Raw genomic sequence first — 26,761 nt, 5'->3', positions numbered from 1 at the left:
ATGGGTGGAAATTGGGCACGTGACAATCGCCAAAAAGCAGAAGCATTTGCTGAATATCTAGAAAAAACTTTCAAACCAAACGAAACCGATATTGAACATAATTTGCTGGACATAGAAACTGAAAATTCGATGATTGAATTAGTCACGCCGAAAGAGTTAACCAAAGTTATTAAAACAGACATTAACCCCAGGGAATCACCAGGATACGATTTAATAACAGGAGAATTACTGCAAAAGCTACCAAGAAACGGAATTATAACTCGTCAATTTGATTAATACAGCATTTAGATTAAAACATGTCCCAGACATTTGGAAGATGGCGGAAATTATAATGATCCCAAAAGCTGGGGAGTTACCAAACGAAATAAAAGCCTATAGACCTATATCACTGCTGCCAGTAATATCTAAGGTTTTTGAAAAACTCCTATTTAAAAGAATAAAACCGATCATAGAGAGAAAAAACTTAATACCAACACAGCAGTTTGGGTTTATTAAAAACCACTCAACAATTGACCAGGTTGACAGAATAATAGATGTGAAATTGAAAAAGCCTACGAAAGTTAAAAAGTATGCTCAGTTATATTCTTAGATGTAGCACAAGCTTTCGATAAGGTTTGGCATGAAGGCCTTCTTCATAAACTACAAAAAATGCTACCAAAACTACACACCGAACTATTAAAATCAAACATTACAACCAGAATGTTTAGAGTCAAACAAGAAGAAGCTTACTCTACAATAAAAGAAGCTAAAGCGGGTGTACTACAAGGAAGAGTAATGGGACCAATGCTTTATTTACTTAATGAAAGTAAATCTGTGCATGTGCAGTTCACCTATAAACAGACCGTACAAGCACCACTAATATTAAATAATACTATCATTCCATATAGCAACAACGCTAAATATCTCGGAATGAATCTCGATGCAAAACTTCGCTGGAAGAAAAAAAAAAGAACTGGAATTGAGATACAGGAAAATGTACTGGCTAGAAGAAAATTATAATTGTGAGTACATAATAAATTGCTATTATATAAGCAAATATTGAAACCTATATGGACATACGGAGTTCAATTATGGGGATGTTCTGCAAAGAGTAACATTAATAAAATACACATATTTCAGAACGAAGTCCTGAGGGGTATTGTGGGTGCACCCAAATACTATAGGACTGATTACCTACATCGAGACCTTCAGATTCACACAGTCAGTCACCGTATCAAGATAATTGCAAAGGGGCATGAGGAAAGACTCCATTCTCATGACAATATTGAAATATTGCAGCTTTTGGATACCACCAAAACAGGACGCAGACTCAAAAGAATCAAACCATCTGATCTTGTGTAGTGTTGTGTAGTGAGGTGCATATATTAAAAAAATCAGCAGTGACATGTATAAACATTATTTCACCAGAGACTGAGTTAGGTCCGATGGGTCCTCCTAGTTATATATCTAGTTTTAAGTTGTCATAAAAGCAAATTGTAGGTTAGACGGAAATGACTAGTAACAATGTATTAATTAAATAATTTAAAAAAATAGTTTAATGGGCTGCATTATGAATGTTTCCTGAAATTCACACAGAAGATCAAAATTTCGACCAGTTAAAACCGTATCATAGCCACCACTACCTATTAATACTTTCAAATTAATATTAGGTAGGTAAAAATACGGAAGGCATAACGTGCAAATTATTCAATTTTAACGTTGCAGTGACAGATTGTGGTATTCGTCCTGATTCAGGTTTTGTTTATGTTACATTTTAGATAAATTCTTATAAGCTACCTGTTTATTGTCGTCATAGACAATACATTTTTCATTCAATACATGCTTACTTCAAACTTTTCTAACTTTTCAAAATGTGGTAAATAACCACAATAATTACAAGGGTTACTTATGCCCGTACAGAAGGTTTGCAAAGCTTGTTTTTCTCATATCTTAAATATACGTGATTCTACATTATCATGCAGTGTTATTTAATTGATTTAACAGGATTGACTACTACTACCATATATAGGATGGGGCAAAAGTCCCGTTACCATTTTGATTGCGCGCCATCTTGGTTAGGTGACGTTAAGCTTAGTTTCGCTTCAACCATTGTGTTGTGTAGACGTCCAAATTTTATTTTCGACAAATATACGCCGCAAGAACGAGCAGAAATAGTGACAATATTTATTGAAAATAATCGTTCCATTATTATCAGTAAGCGGAAATAGCGTCAATGGCCCCCCTACTTTTGCCCCACGTTGTTTATATAATAAGCACAGTTTTATATCGTGTCTCAGAACTTTATTTTTATGATTTAGGTGATCTCTCGACCACTGTATCCTCAAAATTATGATAACATAAATAGCTTATAAGATATTTTTTACTAATCGAGGAAACAAATTAGATGTTCAATACAATTAATAAATATTGACAAGTTTTACCCTGTTGAGAGCTTTGCAAGAGTTCCATGAAGATTTACCTTAGCAGTTCTTTTTAACTTCAAAGGTAATGATTCCAAATTATATTATTTTTGGTAACCCTCTTATTTGTATTAAGTAATGATTATTTAATCAATTGATTAACACGAATGAACTAAGCGGGAAAATGTTATATATAAAAAGAATAGCGTTTTAATAGAGAGAGAGAGAGTTTATAAACTAGTACGTGCAGAACGACAAATTATTCACACAATAGATCCAATTTTGTTTACTTATTAAACAGTTTCTGTGCTAATATGGTTTTAACACGCCAGTCGGGCTCTCGCCGAGCATTACACGAACTTCGCTTGCCATAGATCTGGATGGAATGGCTTTGTAACTCGAAACACTTTGATATAATAGCGTTGTAGCGTTTCATCCAAAACAAAATCGGAAAATCGTAGGCTTTTCCAGATTAAGTTACTTTATTTTTTTGTTAATTACTACAAAAATAAACTGGTAACCCGTATTTATTAAATTTATTAAAATTCTTCAATCTTGAATATATTAATTAATGACTGACGCGTTAAGTCTCAGGCCTACTACTTTAAAATAAAATCTGTATATAATAATCGCGTTGTAATAACTAAATAAAAATAAACAAAAACCTTATTTAGCCTATCTACTACACGTATTTTATATTCTATTATATACACACAATTTAGCTCAATACCTACCTAAACCTACTTATCTATTTACAACATTCTTTTAATTACTACCAAATGGCTGATGTCGGTACCGAACCCAAACTAAAATAAGAAAAAACTTTGTATGGGCTTTTGAAATTTGAGCATTTTCCTGGATTTTCCCCCCTTCCATCCACAACTACTTATTTGGTTCTAATGGGACCACCTCGGAAGTGCACTCTCACCTCATTTTTCGAAGTTGGTTGAAAATAATAATAAAGTCTGTATATTAAAATGTAGTAAAATAACTATCTCAAGAACTAACACCCACTAATCTTTGTATATTGAAATTGATATTTGACTTTAGCACGTGTATTAAAACAATAATGAACATAATTAGGTAATTTTTTACAATTACAATTTAAAAGTGTATATTAAAGCAATATATTTATAATCATTAAGTTATTTAGGACTATTTTTTAGGACTGGACATACAGTTTAACGTGGGGTCCGAATCACGGTCCGCGGTATGAAGTCTACCGACTGGCGAGCGACCAACTTAGAAGACGTCCGGTCTTACCCAGCCTGGTTACGGGCGTGACTGGGATCATTTTCCTTGTTGGATTTTGCACTTTTGCCTAAGAACAACCACAACCCAATGTTAAAGAATCACAAAAATAAATTTACGACCATGCAGTAGGAGGACCCTCCTGTCGCCTTTACCATTGTGCCAACCAAGCCGACTATTGATTTTTCAAAACTTACATCTATAGTCTATTCAATGGTATTTTGTACATACATCATCTAAATTTGTGACGCGTCGTGTGAAAACGTCGCAATGTTTCCGCATCAACTCTGAGTTTTAGTTCACTTTGGCTTTTACAGACAACAAAATTGTAATCTAAATAAAATAATTGAACAAAAATGTTATCAAATATAATTTATAACATTATAGTACATCTAAAAACTACAGTTAATTATACATCCACAATAGTTTATACGTTATAACTCTAACCTTTTATATATCATTATTGCTTTCAAGAATTTTGTATACGTCACAACCGGACGACTTTGACAGCTCATTCGTTTTTAACTAGAATAGAATGAGAAGGAAAATATTGTCTGATTCTAAAACGAATTTACAAATTGCGACAGGCTATACATTAAACATCTTGATGACGGATGTACAAAAAAACTTTGAATAGGCTATATAAAGTAAATTAATCGAAAAATAATTGATACAAAATCCCAAGAATAAAATGGCATGGAGTCACATATCTGTTTACATTAATCGATAAATACCTTAATATTTATCTTAAAATATTTTTTAATAATATCATACAGTCTTTATCTTTATCCATATTTCTTACATTGTCTTCTCTCTAAAATATATATTGCAAAAACGACAAATACACCAGGCTAATTAAATTAATAATTTCTTTATCTGATTGCCTGATATATTATTTAAAAGTCTAGTGTTTAAGAAAGGAAATTCTTCATTTACTGATGTTGGTCTGATTTACATAACCCAACAACGACTTTATTTTAAATAAAATTTTATATATTTTAAATAAAAATAGTTAAAACACTATATTTTTATTTGGTATTCTAAATACACGGGAGGAAGTATTTTGTAATTTGTGTTTTAATTAAATCAAGCCATGTATTTTTCCTAGCTCTGCATATAATATAGTATGCTGGATAAAATACTCATGACTAATGTTCCAATATACTCGTATAATGTACAAAATGTGACATCATTTCTTAGAGAATCGTATTTTGCTATCTCCAAATAACAGGTTCTCTAAGACCCGATATCTTGTTATTATTTTATTGGCTGGAAAGACTTTGAACGGATTTATAATCTCATAAAAAGTTAAGGATATATTGTCGTTTTATGACGTTTATACCGATACGGATTGATATATGGATTATTATTAAGGCTGTTCGAGGAGAAGTGTACTTTATAAAGAACGAACATTGAAAAATATTCTCTATTATCTGTTTATATTTTAATTTCTAGATATGAATGTCGTTAATGCAGTTCTTTTGATGCAGTCTTACTGTGTATTTTTTTTATTATATGTTATATTGGTACATGGATTAATTGACTCTTTTTTATTCCACGATTTAACCTGTTTTACTTATATTATTTTTAAAATTCTTAACAGGACTATCCGATTTTTATATGTAACTTTGCGAATGGCCTTTTTTACAGGGAATTTGTTTTGTTTCTTTTTTGTTGTACAAATATATATGTAACAAATACTAATAAGTTCCATTCTGGCCTAGTCTGGTCAAATCATTCAATTCCTATGTTGGCATTTTTTGTTAGGTAAAAACTTAAAAAGAGAATCGTACTGGGATGGTATAGCCGCCAATTTGGAAGTTGCTGTACCGAAGGGTACAAATACTTAGGTTGCACTTATGAGAAAAGTTTCTGATTTCTGAAATATATATTATACATTGCTATATATACATATATATATATATATATATATATATATATATATATATATATATGTATATATATATATATATATATATATATATATATATATATATATGTATATATATATATATATATATATATATATATATATATATATATATATATATATATATATATATATATATATATAACAAACTCTTGAAGTGTTTGCTAAATCAGTCTTTCAAGAGCAGGTTCAGCGTGTAGTAAGTTAACGTTCTCATCATGGCATGGAACTTTAAATCCACTCTTCTTGAAGTATTTTGTGGTTGTCGTTCGCTGACACTTGCTTCCAAGCTTTGGTTATCATTTTGGTGTTCAACAGCAATAAAATATTGTTTGACAACTTCCTTCCTATAATGAGGTTTGAAATTTTGAATGATGCCTTGGTTGAGTGGTTCATTTAGACGTGGTGTTTACACCAACTATTTTATTTTTATGTTTGTTGAATTATAAATGTTCCTATGTGCGATACCATTATCGAAAAAATAATAATTTTCTTCTATTTTTCTTCTAAATATTTTTCAAGTGGTTTAAGTTTTTATGTTAGGGTACAGTTTGTTCGTAGTAATACTGTTAAACGAATTTTGCTGTTTTTTTTCTAATATGACACTTATCGCCTTTGATTCGTCGACATTAAAGATATTTTCGAGGATATATACCTCAGTCTGCTTTGCAAGTTTATTTTTCCACTTATCACATACTTTTTCATTTACATATGAACGAAAAATAATCGTTTTTTTTTATTCTGAAGCCACCAGTTGTTAGCACGGAATCCTGCATGTCACAACTCTACTGTAAACTGTTGAGCTTTTCCCTGAAGAGTATTAATTTCATTTCAAACACATTTCTTTATGTCCGTGTATTCACATAATTTCAGTCTTTTACTGTTTGCACCCATTTTTTTACGGAAAACTTTACAATCGTGACCAATGTACTTATGGAATTTCGAACATTTTAGCGATTTCTATCTTTTAATTTGTGGGATTCTCGTCTAAATACTTTTACTTCATTTCTCTTCGACACTTATGCAACACCTATATCATTTTTCAGTCAAATATAATTGTTTCCTTACTTAGCAATAAAATCAGCAATCACTTTCTTACGAAGAATGTAACGTGTCTGAACCTGTTGAGGCATAAATTATAGTGGAGTGAGAATATGGGAAGGATTATTATACAGTGATTAGCATTGACTAGAGAATGAAGGACTAGAGACCAATCAATACTTTAAAGGTTCTTCCCTCGATTAGCTCGATGAGAATTTTTACCTTAATCCCGAATAATGCCTGTCGTTGTATATCCTGTTTAATCCCATCCTGTCATAGTGTCTAGAAAAATATAAGAGCTATCACTGTTACAGGTACCGTTATACGAGGCTGGTTCAAATATGATTGAGACAAATACTCTGACACGTTTATTTACTATTGAAAAAAATTACAAAATTTTACAGTTTTTCTTGGTATTTCCCCTCACTAGTTACTCATTTTGTCCATATTTCCGGAAGTTTTTTGATGCCGGTATCGAAGGCAACTCGGACAGCCATGTGCGCACGAACTCCTCTACCTCGTAGTTGGTGTTAAATTTTTGACCTCTGAGGGCTTCTTTAGTGCTTCAAACATGAGGTAATCGTAGGGTGATAAAACCGGAGTGTAGGTGATTCTAGTACCTCCCACCATAGTTCCGATATTGTATCGAGCGTGACGCGCGGTATTATCCTGGAGAAGAATCGCACTTCATGCTGGAATGCTCCTCCGTTTCGAGCGATAAGCAGATTTCACGTGTGTCTTCAGAAGGTTAGAGTAGTATGCAGCATAATGGTACGTTGAGTGCGCAGGAAATCGACGTACAGTTCGCCACGCCGATCCCTGAACACCGTACACAGAACCTTGCCCGCAGACCTGGTTGTTTTCGCTTTGACTCGCGTCCCTTCTTCCTTCTTCCTCCACTCTTTAGACGACATCTTGCTTTCGGGAGTGTAATAGTGTAGCCATGTCTCGTCTGTAGTGAAGATTCGCGTTAAAAAACTGTCCCCCTCCGTCTCGTATCACGTCAGCAAGCGGCAACAAACTTTCAACCGCGAAAATTTTTGCTCGAAGTTCAACAGTTTAGGAACCCACCGCGCCGTTATTTTGCGATATGAAGGTGTTCATGGATGAGAGCCTCTACTCTACCAATACTTATGCCGAGTTCAGCCGAAATGTCCCGAGCATTCATCCTACGCTCTTCCAAAATGAGTTGTTCTACGCGGCGGATGTTATCTGGTGTGATGCTGGTTCGCAGTCGACGATGATGCGGCTTATTCTCGACGGTTTCGCGGCCATCCTTGAATGCTTTGGCCAATTTAAACACGACAGTCCTTCTCAGGTACTCACTACCGAACTGATTTCCGTCTTTTTAACATCTTCCCACATTAAAAAACGAATGACAATACGTTGCGCTACGGGGGTCGGTACTTGACGTTCATCACTCATGGACGTAGCACGCGAGTGAAACTTGAACTCCCAATGAAAACTATGCTACACTGTTCGTAAGGGACCCAGCTATCACATACTCAGGCCACGACCTTCAAAACATACATGCGCGTCATCTACAGCGTTTGTCTCCATCATATTTGAACCACCCTCGTAGAATCACGAATTGGTAATTTGACAATGAAAAAAACTAAGCTTCTTATGGTATAACAAATGGAACACATGATTATTAACAAGCAGCTTCGTAAAATCCATAGATAATCTCAAATAAAAAGTGGAAATCTTCTTACGTACGTTATAAAATCGTCAGTCCTACGTGTCCTTATTTCACGTTTCATATTGCGTACGACAACTCGACCTGTCATAAAATAACAAACACCTCCGACCGAAAATATAATACGACAACGCTCTATCCGTTTTGTCGTTTTCCGGCGATGTATAAAATTAAACGGGGTATACAAATTTAAATTCGTTACGATAAAATATACGAACTTTGTTGGGAACGTTGCAGGTAATTTAATAAACGGTTCATTTGATAAATTGTAACATTTTTCGGCATATATCGATTTTCAATTATGCATTTATTGCAAAGGCATCAGATGTTATTTTATCATTTATTATTCGATTGTTCTAAGTTTGTGAAAATAAATCAAAAATTTCCAGAAATGGTAATGAAAATTGGGATAAAATTTTGTATTTGTATAGTTGCAAAAATATCCGATAAACCCGATTTTTACTGTAATTCTCAATTTCGGTATGTCTATACCAATCACCTCCAACGTATGAATTCCATCAATAGATTAATTTTCCACAATTTTCCAGAAGTCTAGGAAGAGCCAGGAATCAATATCCCAAAAAGACTTGAAGATAATGATTGGAAATATTTATTGGAAGAAAACCCAGTTCACACTCTCACAGAGCTTTCAAAGAACTTAGTAGTTGATGAATCAACGTTTTCCAGACTCTTACATGTGTTGAGAAATATATAAAAGCAAAAAAATAACTACACTGTGTGACACAAGTTTTAGTTTTAAAAACATAAATAAAATTACGTGTTTTGAATGTCTTATTTCAAGAAAGTTGTATACCTCGGTCTCCAGTTCGACCGCAGATTCCAATGGTCAGCCCAAATACAGTATGCTATTTGCAAAGGCAATGGAGATACACTATTTTTACTCCTCTGCAGAAAAAGTAAACTCCCAATCCCCCAGCGACTCTGTATAAAATCTAGTCCGTTCAGTCTGCCCCTATAGAGCACATGTGTGATACAGGTATGTCTCTGAGAGACAACTTGAACTACTCCAAGTGTTCCAATCCAAAAAAGTCCAACAAGTCTTGGTAGTAAACCAACTACGACAATCCCAGTCGTAATCCAGGGTCTCTGTCGCCCGCAAAACACTCATTACCCTGAACCCGAAGCGAAGTCAGCAAAAGACCATTTCGTTCTAGCTGGTCATCATGGAAAAAGAAAAAGTAAAAAACGTCTCACTCTCTATTCTTTTCTCTATCCCCTTGTAACAGTACCACTTCCACAGCGTTACCGTACTTCCCTTACCTAACCTAATATCCTGTCCATTCTCCTGTCGACCACATGTATTATTTAATATCACAATAAACCAGTGTTTTCAGTTGTTCTGTGAATTTCTTCCACAAAATAGTAGTGAGTGTTCGGAAAAACAATCGCATCGACAGCCACACATTCCGACCGACCGACCAGACGAACATTCCTACACTATTTACGTTTAAAAATTGTATTAATCCACAATGGCAGCCGATATCCGTCCATACCTTCACATATTCAGTGATTTAAAATAAAAACGTATGAAAACATGAAACTAATTTTAGACTTAATGAAATACAAAGAGTACAACCGAAAGTTTCTGCTTATTTAAAAGTTGTTACTATATTGTTTGGACTATTAATTCAGTGATGCTAAATTAAAAGAAGACATTTTGTAGGCTCACAAATAAGAAAAATATAAACAAGTCTAAACACAGATTTTGAAAAGAACTTGTTGGAATATTGCAGTTGCAAATTTGCAAGGGTGTTACTAAAATACAATTTGTGTATTTTATTTACCCAAATATTACAATGAAATTCCATCTCATAGTTCTCACATAAGTTTAGGAAAATCAAACATCCATCATTAAATATATACAATTTAAAAAGATTTCTGTTGTAATTACTATCAACCATGTAAAATTAATATCTGTTAAATATATTTTCATCTATTATTTGCCCTTATTATACTTGATTTTCTTCACGTTCTACCGCGTTCTAAGACTGGTGTGTCTGGAATACTATGACTTTAATTGTATAAGATTTATAGTATTTATGATATATATATATATATATATATATATATATATATATATATATATATATATTTATGTGAAATAAAAGAAAGTTCAAACATTGGAATGCTGAAATGATGGTTAGGAAACTCTAAGTGACGTCAATGTTTCGTAACATGCTTTTTGTATTTTACTAAAATCCTAATTGTCATAATTTTAATTTAAGAATAAATCTATATTTCAGAATATGTCTATCACATATTATTATTAATTATTATTATAAACCTGTTGATACATGGGCTGAAAAATCCCGGGCGTAACAAAGAAAAACTGTAGTAACAAAAAAATTAAGTAGAGCCCGTGTTCTAATTGACAAATTCCTGCATTTTTTTCACAAAACCTATCCATAAAATAATAGAGAGAATTCAGAACGACCACTAAAACTAGTTCTTATACATTGTTCCAGCTCAACTACTATCGATCCGCTCGAAAGCCACAATTTCGCTCGTAGACATAGTACTTAAAATTAATTTCCAGTCTTTTTGTCCGATAAGGATGGCAAATTAAACTTTTCCAACATCGCCTCGGGCTAATTTTTTGTAAGGGGACCGGGCGGCCGACGAGGATATTGGAATTTTAAATTCGGAAATTTCCATTTGCGAAACGAAATTTCTTCGAAACAAACCGAATTCGAACCGTAAACCGAAGACCGATTTAACTGGAGCTATCTATTGGGCCATCATGAAGAAATGCGAGTGAATTGTCATGCGGGATACCTAATTTTAGATTTTTTCGGATATTTTATTGTATTTTTTGGTGGAATGTTGATTTCGTGGGCTAATGTTGGCAGTATAAGTAATTGTCAGGCGTTTGCAAACGATAACTCTGATTGCAATGATTATCTTATAGCGAGAGCTGTTTTCAATGGTTTTAGAGAGGTTTGATATGTAAATTTAGGCCTATAAATTAGTCTTAAAGGTTTTTTTTAATTGTCCATTGATTGTCGTTACTTTTCCCCATGTTTCAAGCAATTTATAGATTCTGTCTCGAAAGAACGATGTAATTTTAAGAGTATATACGACTTGATACTGACTCATTTTTTGGTATCTTCATAAGATGTGAAGCACTGCTCAGATAGGTCACGACTTATATGCCGAAACAAATAGTAATAAGAAGGAGCAAGGTCTGAAGAATACAGTAGGTGGAGTAGCACTTCTCATTTTAGTGTTTTCACCGGTTTGGTAAGATGTGTCGTAGTGAAGTTGACAGCGATAGAGCCCCATTGATTGTTTCATTAAGTAATACCTTCAAAACTTCGTCTTTAAATTCTTTGACCGTCCAAAACGCTCTTTGTCTTCAGTGCCAACATAACGGCTTTTAAAACATCGAAACCATTATTCACGTCTGAAAATCGATTGGTTGCCAGTATGGTTGTCAGAAACTTCACACAACATTCGATCTTTTGTAAACTTGATCTTTTACCAACTACGGGTTTATCTGGACTGGGCCTAAAGTTTAACGTGGGCTCCGAACCACGGTCCTCAGCATTGAGCCTACCGGCTGGCGAGTGATCAACTTTGGAAATCATCCCAGAAGACATCCGGTCTTACCCAGTGGTTACTGGCGTGACTGGGATCATTTTCCTTGTCGGATTTTACACTCTTGCCTAGAACATTCACAAATTTTAAACAATCACAAACATAAATTTACGACCATGCCCCAGCAGGATTCGAAACCGCGGCTATCGCAACGGTAGGGGGACCGTCCCTTTGTCTTTACCACTGCGCCATCAAACCGGATGAAATATTTTTGATGTTGAAAAATTACAAGCGTTATTGATTTTTTTATTGAATTATTTAACTACAAAATATAATAGATAAAATAATTTAACACCATTCAACATCATAACGCATAAAATCTATATACTTGATGCTTATAAGACGGTGGTGTGGACACTATCATCGTGTACATTGTTTGCTTTCCTACAAATTACCGGCTTAATGTCTGGAGAACCCCAACAAAAACCTATGATCCGATATACCTGTTGCCTAGCTAAATATTATTATATTACAAGATGATAATTAGCCCATGGACATAGCCATAAAGGCTCAGTATTAGTTTGAGAAACCCCAGAATGTCAGACAACTTCTCTAGTCAGAACAATCACCAAACATCAACATAATTGAAACAATTGGAGGATGGTTCATCCGTTGGAACATTCCGTTGACAACAATCCGAACAATCGATAAAATCTATTCCCCAAATAATTGCAGTTATTTTGAAATACCATGGTGACTCAACGACTTATAAAAAATGTTGTGTATATGTAAGGTGTTTATATTTTTGTTCATCACCTGTAATTTTAAGCTATAAGAAGAAATCTGTAAAACATTAAGTCCTATATCTGTGAGCCTAATGCCATAATAAAAATACGCAATATAATAAAAATAAATTATGGTTTTTTATTATTCGGCATCGTACTACGAATTCCTAAAGCGGCCGTAACCTATTCCCCAAGACGGCCATTCGATCTCATCGGTCTCAGTGGGTCGCGCGGTTAAAGTGCACACATGTCTCGCATTAACCCTTCTCCCTTTCACTTACCAGTCATAAAAGACAGCCGCCTCATCGCGGGAAACGGGTGGTTTCCCGACGTATCCAGGATGTCCAGCTGATAGACCTCGCCCCTGATTCTGTACAGCTTCCGGTGGAAATCTTCGATCGTCGGCGTGTAACTTTCGTCGAACTTACCGCCGAGGAACCGGGATACCAGGCATGTTTTACCCGTTTTGGAAGAGCCTGAAACCAAAGAACAGGATGATGAAAAGCAAATTCATAAATGACTATCCGAGAAAATTAACAGATCATAAATAAACTGATTATTTACTCTGAAAATACACGAAATATTTAACGCGCACATATTTACGCAGTCCACCTATAAGATACCTATGTGGGAATTGTGCATGTGACAAACATCAAAGAGCAGAATGCTGAATATCTAGAAAAAACTTTCAAACCAAACAAAGTTAATATTAAACATAATTTGCCGGACATGGAAGCTGAAAATTCGGTATAACATTTCGTTATTAAAACTGATATTAGACCCAGGATATCACCAGGCTATGATTTAATATCATAGCAGGAGAATTATTGCAAAAACTACTTTACACAACTTTGATCAATACAACATTTAGATTAATAAATGTCCCAGGTATTTGGAAGATGGCAGAAATTATAACGATCCCAAAACCTGGGAAGTCACCAAACGAAATAAAAGCCTATAGACTTATATCACTGCTACTAGTAGTAACTAAGGTTTATGAAAAACTCCTGTTGAAAAAAATAAAAGCGATCATAGAGAGAAACAACCTAATATCAACATACCAGTTTGGCTAACAGATATCATTGAAAAAGCTTACGAAAGTAAAAAAGTATGCTGAGCTATATTCTTAGATATAGCATAAGCTTTCGATAAGGTTTGGCATGAAGGCCTTGTTCATAAACTACATAAAATCTTACCAAAACAGCACACCGAACTACTAAATCGCACATTATAGCCAGAACGTTTAGAGTTAAACAAGAAGAAGCTAAAGGAGGTGTACCACAAGGAAGTGTACTGGGACCAATTCTTTATCTACTCTACACTTGTGATATACCACAAATGGAGAATATTACAATGGCTACATTTGCTGATGATAATACGATTATAGTTTTCGGAGACAATAGTGAAGAATACACACGAAAATTACAACAGGAAAGTGAAAATATAAATAATTGAACACAAGCTTGGAAAATAAAAATTGACAAAAGTAGTTAAATCTGTTCATGTGCAGTTCACTTACAATCAGATCATACAAACACCAATAACATTAAATAATACTATCATTCCATATAGCAACAACACTAAATATCTCGGAACACTAAATGAATCGTGGTACAAAACTTCGCTGGAAAGAACATATAAAGAAGAATAGAAAGGAACTGGAATTGAAATATAGGAAAATGTATGGGCTAAATAGAAGAAAAACACAATTATCAGTACATAATAAATTGCTATTATATATAGGCAAATACTGAAACCTATACTGACATACGGAGTTCAATTATGGGGATGTTCTACAAAGAATAACATAAACAAAATACAATTTTTTCAGAACAAAATCCTGAGAAGTATTGTGGGCGCACCCAAATACTACAAGAATGACTCCCTATATCGAGACCCTCAGATACCCACAGTCAGTCAAGAATTCAAGTAGAATTAGTTGGTCGGAAACGACTAGTAACAATGTAATAATTAAATAATAAAGAATAATAAAAGTTAAATCTTATATGGAGCAACAAATTTGAGACCTAAAATGTTTATGTAATATACCCTACAAATAAATATATTCCTATAAAACGTAATATGCCTAAATCAAGTAACCAGAAATAGCCGCCAGATATAAACAAATAGTTTATGCGCTGCCAGCTATCTTATACGGTAGATTATTCGTTGCTTTCTTTGTATGTAAATCTGCTACGCATGCGTAATTTTTAAAATCAAAATCTGGCAGCACTGTACCGCTAAATGCCAGCAGGCAGCAATTTTGAATCACAAGACAAGTCGACATATACTGCAGTGAAAGAAAATCCCAAAATATGGGAACATTTCATCCCAATATAGATTAACATAGATTAATCGAGAATAACAAGAACGTCTGTTCTCTTTGTTTACGAGATATTTGGAGAATCAGCGTATGAGTTAATTTGGTGTCTGGTGAACAGAGAACAGCTAGGAGATATTGCACTTGCTTAAGGATTGACAGTAATTGATTGGTTCTGTAGACATCATCAGATATCATTGTACTAGAGGTAATTCTAAAGACTTTAAAGAATTTTCTGGAAATTTTAGTGGTATTAACTTCTAATTAATTTCAGATGTCATTAGTAAACGCATTTTTTAACAAAGCACTCATTTATTAATGAGCTCTTATTTCCTATGTGGGACATAGGAAAAGTAGAAAGCAGTATATAAACGAAAGAGTGTAAATTAAAGATGAGCTATTTGTAAGGGTGAGATCGAAGAGTGAAATAAATAGGCAAAGAACGATGCAATTTTATTTAAGGATTTAGGTAAAGAAATTATTATTTTAATCAGCCTGGTGTATTTATTGTTTATGAAATATATATTTTAGGCGAGACGTGTATAAAAGATAAAGGCTATATGAATAAATAAACGAAGTACTGAAAATATGCAGCATTTAAAATGAAACTAACTACATAATTTGCATATGTTGCTCTATGATATTTTGTTCTTTTAAAAGTGTTTATAGATCTATTTTTTGAAAAATCAATACTTTATTTATTTTAAATACATTCCTTTAATACATATTTTTAAATTGTAAAAAATAAAAAATAATATATATATATATATATATATATATATATATATATATATATATATATATATATATATATATATATATATATATATATATATATTAGCGACCCGCCCCGGCTTCGCACGGGTGCAATGCTGATACTAAATTAAATACACTACAGAAACTTGTTCTGTTGTTCTTGTACTTCTTGTTCCTTGCTTCAAAATAGGCCTCAGTTTCGGCGATTACCTCTCCATTCGACGAAAATTTCTTCCCAGCAAGCATTCTTTTGAGATCTTTGGGAACAATAAATAGTCGCTGGGGGCCAGACCTGCAGAATTTTGCGTTTTTCAGCGATTTCGTCGTTCAAACGGTCCAATAATGCTATGTAATAGTCGCTGTTCATGGTCCATCCTTTTACAAGGTTGTCAATGAAAATTATTCCATGAGCATCCTAAAATACAGATGCCATAAGCTTGCAGCTGACTATTGCGTTTTCCCAGTTCACTTTGCACAGACCTTTCTCATACTCAAATATTCGTGAATGATATGATGTACACGTTCAGTTGATATCTTTTCTGCTGAAATAGTAGATACTCTAAATTCAGTGAATGAAAATTCAATTTCAATTTACGGCCATTCAATATCATTTTGTGGATTTTTTTCATGTTTTCTGTGTTCACCGTCTTCGGTGCTCACCACGTCTAAGTTTGGCATACCAGTCCTTGATGGTTGATTTTCCTGGGACAGTATCCGGAGACTCGGGATCAAACCAAGTTTTTGCTTCAACTGTATTTTTTCCCTTCAAAAAGCAATATTTTATCACCACGTGAAATTCGTTTTTATCCATTTTTTTCACAATAACAAAAGTAGCTTCACTCAAAATGCTATAATTCACAAACTAATGATCCGACAGCTGTCAAATTCATACACGCATCTTTTGAGTGTTAGGGCTAACTAAAAACAGGCCGGGGACTTTCCAATTGACCTGTTTTATTATGTTACTAGCGACCCGCCCCGGCCTCGCATGGGTGCAATGCTGATACTAAATTAAATACACTACAAAAAAAATATGAACATTGTATATAAAAACATAGCGGCCCGCTCCGACTTTACACGGGCATAAAATATATATGCCTATGTCACTCAATGAAAACATGATTAAAATCGATCCAGTATTTTTGGTTCATTCATTACTGCCCTTGGCCTGCACGCATTAAATTTGGAGTAAAACAATTCCTCTTCCCCTATACTTACTATGAAGATTTCCTGCTATCTTTGGAATATCTAAATTCATACAATTTTTATTACATTACACATTTTTAAACGCAAATTTTAAATTTGTAATATCTCCGAAAATATTTGTTTAATTTACATGCTGTAAGGAACCATATTGATCTATATTAATTGCACACTGTATTTAAGGTACTTAGTTCGATAAGGATTAATGCCGTATTGCTTAAAATAGCTTCGTAAATAAGCCATTTTCTCACGTAAAAAGTAAACAATAAAAATGGTTAATGTGGGTTATCTCTAAAAGATAAACATATACCATCGCGGACTTTTTTGTAGACCTTTTTATGGTGTACAATACTGTAGGGATATAGGGACAGAAAAGGCGACTTTGTTTTATACTATGTAGTGATATATATATATATATATATATATATATATATATATATATCACTACATATGTATATATATATATATATATCACTACATATCTATATATATATATATATAATATATAAGTACAACATTTAACAATTTGCTATATTACGTCAAACACCAATCAGAAACGTTAAGGAACATTCATCACCATCAATCCTCTCAAGTTGTTGGTGGGGACACTTACAACTTATGAAGGAAACAAGACAGAGAACAAGATAGTCTGGGAAGCAAGGGCGGAAAAAACAAAGACCAGACATAAAAGAAAGGTTAGTCTATCAATAAAATACTGAAGAAGAGATGAAAAATGGACAAAATTTATATATGGAGTAACGGAACATAGTACGGAGTATCGACAATGGCACGCAACAATTTATTTTGGCACCGTTGAATGATGGATATATTAGATTTGCTAGCGGTACCCCATAGTTGAATTCCATATGACCAAATAGTCCTGAGAGTAGATTTATACAATAATATCTTGTTATCTAATGATAACTTGGATTTTCACCCGATAAGCCAATATATTTGGTAGAGTTTAAGTCCAAATTATTTCCGTTTGGCGAGTATGCGCTTGTTCCAAGTTAGGCGTCGATCTAGGTGCATACCAAGATATTTAGCATCATCTGCTTGCGGAAGTTGACAATTATAGATATAGACTGGTCAGCATGTTCATCTACAAACGTTTGATCGGGTTTGGCATTTGGGATTAATCTGTAAGATGAGCAAATTGTTACCGCGTAACTATTGTCAATTGCTGGAGTCATATTTATTCGGAAGAAAATTTAGAGTATCGCACGAAATGGCGTTCTCGACATTTAAAAATATCTCGGCTGGAGTTCCACAAGGTAGCGTCTTAGGACCTCTCCTGTATCTGCTCTACACTGCTGACATTCCAACAACAAAAGAAACACTTCTTGGAAGCTTTGCTGATGTCACAGTTTTTACGGCAAAAGATATATCTCTGCCTAGGGTATTAGAAAAAGTGTAAGTGGCAGTCAATAAAATCTACAAATGGACAAAGATTGGAAAATTCAACTTTATAGCTCCAAATCTGTCCACGTTAATTTTGCATTAAGGCGAAATAATAAAAACTTAATTATATCAGTCAATGGATGCCCGATTCCTCAAGCAGAATCAGCAAAATACCTTGGAATCCATCTTGACGGTAGATTAAATTGGAAGCATCACGTTAGACAAAAAGCAAAACACATTAGAACTAAAATAAAACAACTATACTGGTTATCCGGAAGATACTCTCAACTTGATCTAAAATCAAAGAGGTTGATCTATAATACAATTATAAAGCCAATTTGGACCTATGGGGTGTAAATATGGGGTGGCACTAAAAATTCAAATCAGTTAGTCATACAGCGCTGTCAAAACAAGGTTCTTCGATTGATAACCAATGCCTATCGCTATGTAACCAATGAAGAACTGCACGATGACCTGGAAATCAAATGGATTTGTGAAGTTGTGCAGGATTTCGCCTTGAAATACGAAAGAAGATTACTAAATCATACTAACGTGGAAGCAATACAACTGCTGGAGAGCGCGCAGGATGTCAGGAGATTGAAACGAACAAAACAATACGAACTTGTGTGAACATTTAGTGTGTATTATTAGTATAAACTATAGCTATAAGTTAATAATTAATAAATAATTATAATTTTATAATTAAGGAATACATTCTGATGTATTTCCTCGCACTCGTCATGCTTGTTAATTAATCCAAGTACACAGGAAAAGTACTAATAAATTAATTGTAAATTAAGATTGTACTAAGCGTATCTAATAAAGATGTTATAAAAAAATGTTCTTCTACGGACGTAAAAGTTATATGATTTCCTCCAGATGGGTTTGTAGGTTCATTGGTGCTGTGAGTGGATCTTCATGAGATGCTAAGATTGCTGGACACTACCTTGCGGAACTCCTGAATATATTGGATGTAATTTGGTATATTCATCGCTTTGTTTTACAGTAAAATGACGATCTGTGAAGTAATATTTCAGTAGTTCACAATCCGGATGAAGGAGAAGTATCTTTAATTTAACCTGCAATCTCGTAAGCCATACATTCAAATTGGTGTTCTGGAATGATCATTCCTTTTTTTATTATGGAAATAAGCCTCTTTATGTACAATTTCTCAAAAACTTTTGAGATTATCGGTAATAAACTTATAGGCCGGTAGGAGATGACATCTTGTGGTGTTTTCCCTGGTTTAAGAATCATTATTATTTGAGCTACTTTCCAGATATTAGGAAAATAATTAGTTCGTAATATAGAATCAAATATGAATGTTAATAATTTTACATTAAACATAACACACCTACACCATTTAGTGTATGTTTTATTATCAAGCCATTCTTGGATCCCTACATCCATTCGCAATTAGTTACAACCGATTAAGTCCTACTGTGATATTGGTATCGTTGATATCGTCAGCTAATCATGCCTATGTATTTACGCGGATTGACCCAAACAAAACTACTTCCACAGTACACCCATTATGCTATCGCTGCGATGGAGGCGTAACCTTGAAAAGCAGCTATTAGCATACGGGCAACGGAAAATAGGAAATACGGTGGATGTTTCGGCAATATATCTCAATTTCATACATTTTCTCTATGAGTTTTCTGCCGATGGCGAGAGAGGGAGGCGGAAAAAAGCGGCAATACCCGGCCGCCATAAAACGACGAAACCGGCAAGAGGGGGATCAATGGGACTTATTGAAATGTAAAAGTGCGTACACGATGAAAATGTTATTTATTCAATTTTATATATTGGTTCGGTTGTTTTAAACATGTAGGGAATTACTGGAATTTTTATCAGCGATATTTTTTCTATATTATATTTTTATGAGTAGGAAACGTTGAGATACCAGCTGAGACTATTACGCACCATTCCAGTTATATAGGACATGGGCCCAGATATAGTCCACGCCATTTCTTTTCTTACTAAAAACATATCGTAACTTTATTTGCTGAAGTTTTTTGAGTGCTATTCTTCGGTCGTGTATTGTGCAGAAACCAAAGGAATGGTTTATTGATTTCTGGACAAAATAACTCGGATAAACACCTTATCTATTAGGTACTAAAGTAAGCAACTGTTAAACAACCTAACTTAACTGTTAAGTTCGACTGCATATTCGATCTTAGTTATTTTTGCGTTCATTATTTGAAGAAGTATATTTGATGTAATAAGTGAATCTAAATTAATTTCATAATTCTTTTTTACCGTACGTACCGATTTGTAATGGTAATTTAACTCTTTTCTTTACAAATATTTTTCTTTATATATTATTATCTTATCTTTGATATTGTAAAATTCATATACATTTTTAATAAATTTTATATCATTACAACATTGTTTTCTTGTCGTCGTCAACAATAGGAGGACATTGGCGTGCGTAATGATTAACCAGAATTGCTCATGCGCATTTATTCTAAACTAGCTTGACATATTTCATAGCTATATTGACATATTCCAAGTTATTTTGTACATACGTCATATAAGTATCTGATGTCAAAATGTCGCAATGTTGTCGAATCAACTCTTAGTTTTAGTTCATTTTGGCGTTGGTATACAATGACAATAAAATTCTAATCTAAATAAAATAATTGAACAAAAATTATCGAATATAACTTATTTTAAAACTATAGTACATCTAAATACTACAGTTAATTATACAGCCACAATAGTTTATAAGTTAAAGTTATAACCTTTTATCACTATTGTTTTCAAGAATTCTGCATACGTCTGACAACTGGACGACTTTGACAGCTCATTCGTTTACGCGTTCGAAGTAATACGACAGCATTACGCCTCTTTTTAACTAGAATAAAATGAGAAGGAAAATACTGTCTGATTCTGAATTGAATTTACAAACTGGGACAGGCTATGCTTTAAACATCTTGATGACGTATGTACAAAAAAACTTTGAATAGACTATACGGGTAGTTGTTTACGAAAGTTATGGTTAGGAAGTAATATGCAAATTCATTTTATGTTTATATGGAATATTTATGGATCTGATGGATGTTTACATCATAAAAAGCAGGTGAAGTTGAATTTCTAACTTATCTATACAAGTATGTGCTAAAATACTGTAATAATAACAGTTACTCTAAGGTTATATTCTTTTTGTAGGTTTTACTTACAAGCTGAGAAGAGAATAAAAATGTGGACGAAAAAACGTCAATTCAACACAAATATGGTAATAGTTGTTGAGTCTTTCAACAATTATCTAAAAACAAATACAGTAAAATTTTAAGGACGCAGTTAAAACCAATAGATTCTATTTAGAGGTTAGATTGGGTTTGAAAGCATGGGATATGATTTTGGATATTAAATGACCAAATGGTACTAACTATCAAGATATAATAATTATCAGAGCCCATCAGAGAGTAGAACTTACGAAAAATATGTACTAAACTAAGTTTTTTTTTGTTACAACATTCATTGACAACATTAACATATGTTTTACAACATTCATGAAAATTTGAAACAAAATATTACAATAAAACATACAATGTAAATGTCAATCGAATTTGTGAGAGTAGCTGTAAAACGCAATAGTAGAGTGTGCAAGATTTGCATAGTATAGTATGTCTGTAGCTGTCCAGTGTATATGATGTATGTCCAGAGTATAGTATTCTATGGAAGCATGTTCGTTTGATACATATACAGGAGGAGAAAATGGGTGCTAATTCTTTTGTAGATGATGTAGCAAGTGCTCCAGCAGATAATGCAGCGATTAAATTGCATGACAAGGATGAAAATAGAAAAATATTATAAGAATAGTATACACATGGAGTAACAGAAAAACCAAATAAGAATAACCTTGGTGACAGAATAGGTAGCACCTATAAGACTTTGAAATAAGTTGATCAAGAATCTAAAATCGAAATCATTAATAACACATAATGATGCTTCAGAGAGCTAAAAAAAGTTATTCAAAAGGATAACGTAAGATGGAAACACAGCTATACTTTCCAACAACCAAACGTAGAAAAGTAAATATATTTTACCAAAAAACTAATATATTACTTCATTGTTCTTCTACTTTTGACAGTTTTTCACAGTCAGGAATATATGAAAATATACAAAAGATGGATGGATACCTACACGGGGGGGGAGATGTTGTATGTAAGGAGGTACAACTTGCCGTCTTTTTGGGTAAAGTTGTTTCCTTAAAAAAGACTGTTTATATGGTTTATGTTTGTGTTTAATTGTGTAATACTTAGATTAGTTTTTCTTGTTTATATTATTGCAACTAAATGTGTTATATGATATAATATTCTAATATTTGTGCACTATTTATCTGCGCTTGAGAGTTATATAAACCGAAAGAAATCTTAAATCACAAAGAAATAATATGTTAACAATTTTTTCCACCCACTTTCTATTAACTACATCTAATGTTGTTTACACTATTCTGAAAATTCGTGATATTTCTAATCTGTTGAATTGAAATATCTACAAAATCAGAAAGTTTAAGTATAATAACAGATAAAGAAAAAAAAACGTATAAAAATATGATTTAATATATATACCCTTGTTCAACAACCGTCTATCAAATTACTGTTACAACATTATAACATTTTACGAATAATTCATACCTTGTAGACTTATTTTCACATTTTCTAGAATTAATTTTCTGTACTAAATAATAAATAACTATGTTACTTCAACAAAATTTTAACAATTGTAAACATAAAATTAAATTAAAAATTACTTCTTAACCACAATTGTGAACAACGTGTAAACAACAACGTGTGACTCATCTCGATGGTAAGTTAAATTGGAAACATCATGTTAGACAAAAAACAGAGCAGGTTTAAATTCAAAGTCAAGTAACTGTACTGGTTATTCGGAAGTTAGACTCTCAACTTCTCCTAAAGTCAAGAATATTGGTTTATCAGTCAATTATAAAACCAATTTGAAGTTATAGAATGCAAATATGAGGTTGCACTAAAATATCAAACCAATTAGTAATCCAACGCACCCAAAACAAAGTTCTACGATTAATTAGTAGTGCTTATCGCTACGTAACCAACATAGAGTTACACGATGACCTCGAAATTAAATTGATAGACAAAGTGATCCAAAAATTCGCCTCAAAACATGAAATAAGGTTGCTAAATCACAGTAACATGGAAGCAATATAGTAACGACAACGACAACACGAAAGAAGTCAGGAGATTGAAGCGAACTAAACCACACGAATTTCTTTAGTATATAAGTGAATTCTTAATTTTAGATGTGTACATACTGATGTATTAATCCCATACTCGTCTTGCTTGTGTATTAATGCAAAAGTACAACATAATATATTAAATTAATTTGTAAATTAAGATTATACTAAGCATATCTAATATAAGATGTAATAAATCACTACATAGTATAAAACAAAGTCGCCTTTTCTGTCCCTATATCCCTATGTGCGCTTAAATCTTTAAAACTACGCAACGGATTTTGATGCGGTTTTTTTCAATAGATAGAGTGATTCAAGAGGAAGGTTTATATGTATAATACATGCATAATATACTAAGGCAACATTGCTAATTTTAGAGGTTTCTAACGTGATGTCGTAAATTAACCTATTTTTTTAGGCTTATTTAGCAATTAGCAAAAACGCTGCCTAACCCTACGAGTTAGATCAAATTAATGTACTACAGTATTGTACACCATAAAAAGGTCTACAAAAAAGTCCACGATGTTATATGTTTATCTTTTAGGGATAACCCACATTAACCATTTTTATTGTTTACTTTTTACGTGAGAAAATGGCTTATTTACGAAGCTATTTTAAGCAATACGGCATTAATCCTTATCGAATTAAGTACCTTAAATACAGTGTGCAATTAATATAGATCAATATGGTTCCTTACAGCATTTAAATTAAACAAATATTTTCGGAGATATTACAAATTTAAAATTTGAGTTTAAAAATGTGTAATGTAATAAAAATTGTATGAATTTATATATTCCAAAGATAGCAGGAAATCTTCATAGTAAGTATAGGGGAAGAGGAATTGTTTTACTCCAAATTTAATGCGTGCAGGCCAAGGGCAGTAATGAATGAACCAAAAATACTGGATCGATTTTAATCATGTTTTCATTGAGTGACATAGGCATATGCAAAGTCGGAGCGGGCCGTTATGTTTTTATATACAACGTTCATATTTTTTCTGTAGTGTATTTAATTTAGTATCAGCATTGCACCCGTGCGAAGCCGGGGCGGGTCGCTAGTTAAAAAAAAAACAAAGTACGACTGTGAAATCTGTCAAATTACTTTAGAATAAATGCGAATGAACTTTTCTGTTGAAACTGAATATTAAATTTCCAATCTACGATTCAAGAAAATTCGACGACAAACTTAACAGCGTCCGTCCTTATTGAGTATAAAACTTGTCCTACAACTTATTACATTATATACACTTCTATTAACCAGTCAATAAATTCTAAAGGACCAGGTCATAAAAACAACATCTTCCTCTTTTCCTCGGACCCGGTAATTAATTAACAGCGCCGAGACGTCGTCCCACTTCTTCGTCGACAGACTTCAGAATTATTCCTCGGATGTCCCGTAATTATAGGCCTTCGACGACGAGAAAAAGAAAACTGGCCCTAGGAAATTTAAATATTTTCCCCGGAAACGCGTCGATATCGGGCGGTCGCCCGAAGAGACAACGCTCGGTACGCGCTCGACGGGTCGCCGTCGAGGAGAAAAAATCGAAGGCGATGGGAGACAACTTGATACCCTCCACTTGAAATTCGGCCATCGTTTAGGGCCAATGGAGGAGCCCTGTTGATTTAGGCGCGAGTTTATTTTTACCTCTTGTCCAATCTCGGACCTTTAGCTTCGGTTTTGTCGACGTCGGAAGAGAATCGGAGGAGGGTGGTCGTGATTTTATAAAATACATACGTGAAGCGGCAGTTCCGTAGGATGATAAGGATAAGGCGATGAATAATATATTGGACCTGGGAAAAAGTTCGTCGGTTTTTTTTTGGTCTAATGCAACAGGTTTCTTCATGGTATGTTGTATATGTAAATTAATCTTACATAAATTGTTAATTAAATAAATATATTGCTACAGCTGACTTATACATAATATAAGAGGCGGGGCAAAAGTCCCGTTAACATTTTGATTGTGTCTAACTTCGCTCAAAGAGAAGATAAGTAAGTTTGGTTTTCATAATAAGTTGATTTGGTTTTTATGTCTAAAAATTATATCGGCTAAATGGTGACCGCGATTCGCTATGCAACTTTCGGCTAATTTTAAGGTATTTTTTATGACATGCTACAATACTGAGGCTGAATTTCTTCAATTTTGTGACGAATATTGTCTTTAAGATGTAATTGTTGAACGAGCTGTGTGTGCTGTGGTCCCATCTTGCTAAAATCACATATCCTGTCGTCCTAGATGTTCCATTACAGGCACAAAAAAATTTCGAATCAAGTCTTGGTACCAATCAGCAGTAACTGCAACACCTTGGTCATTTTCAAGAGAATCATATATATATATATATATATATATATATATATATATATATATATATATATATATATATATATATATATATATATATAGTTAGGTGAGAGTTCTCCAAAAAAACTAATATTTATCGAAGGACTACGATGTTACTTTATAACGGAAACCGATGATAGCTACTTAGCTGCGAAAGAAGTTGTTCAATTATCATAAAAACTGGATACTTGATGATTATAAGAATATACTAATTAATTAAGATAATATGTTATACAGGAGGTCACTTATAATCACAAAATATCAAAAACGACACCTTTTTCACCATACAAAGCGTCTCTGTCACCAATAGTTTCATTGTCATAAAGAATTAATATTTAATTTTACAAATAAAAATGTAGAATCCTGATTAAAACTACCGATCATTATGATCAAGACTACTTTTCACTTGATTTTTTTGGTAAAGTGGTAAATTATTAAACAGTAGAGTCAGTGCTGAAAAATGATATTTTTCAATTAATAATATAGAATATAATAATAATAATATATTCGATTGTATATTCTAATTTCGACTTGATCATAATGATCGGTAGTTTTAATCAGGATTCTACATTTTTATTTGTAAAATGAAATATTAATTCTTTATGACAATGAAACTATTGGTGACAGAGACGCTTTGTATGGTGAAAAAGGTGTCGTTTTTGATATTTTGTGATTATAAGTGACCTCCTGTATAAAATATTATCTTAATTAATTAGTCTTATTCTAAAGTTATATATGTTCAATAATCAGATCAGTTGGTGTTAAACGTTTTAGTCTACGCACTTCACTATCAAGTCGCATATTCAGCTGATTAGCGAATACAATGGTATGCACTGACACTCTTTCGAAGTATTTCACA

General features: G+C 33.2%; 1 protein-coding gene across 1 annotated transcript in view; it reads right to left on the bottom strand.

Annotated features, from left to right (window-relative positions):
- Window positions 1-26,761, bottom strand: part of LOC143204032 (dexamethasone-induced Ras-related protein 1) — a 180,357-nt gene that overhangs the window by 62,647 nt on the left and 90,949 nt on the right. The window contains exon 3 of the mRNA XM_076416455.1: window positions 12,945-13,139. Within this exon, the coding sequence (XP_076272570.1) occupies window positions 12,945-13,139 (195 nt within the window). The remainder of the gene's footprint in view (window positions 1-12,944; window positions 13,140-26,761) is intronic.

Source organism: Rhynchophorus ferrugineus, unplaced genomic scaffold (genome assembly GCF_030347505.1).
Source record: "Rhynchophorus ferrugineus isolate W39M unplaced genomic scaffold, kcgeb_rfMv2 rfM10, whole genome shotgun sequence".
Taxonomy (NCBI): domain Eukaryota; kingdom Metazoa; phylum Arthropoda; class Insecta; order Coleoptera; family Curculionidae; genus Rhynchophorus; species Rhynchophorus ferrugineus.
The sequence above is the reverse complement of the archived record's forward strand: the minus strand, read 5'-3'. Positions and strand labels throughout refer to the sequence as shown.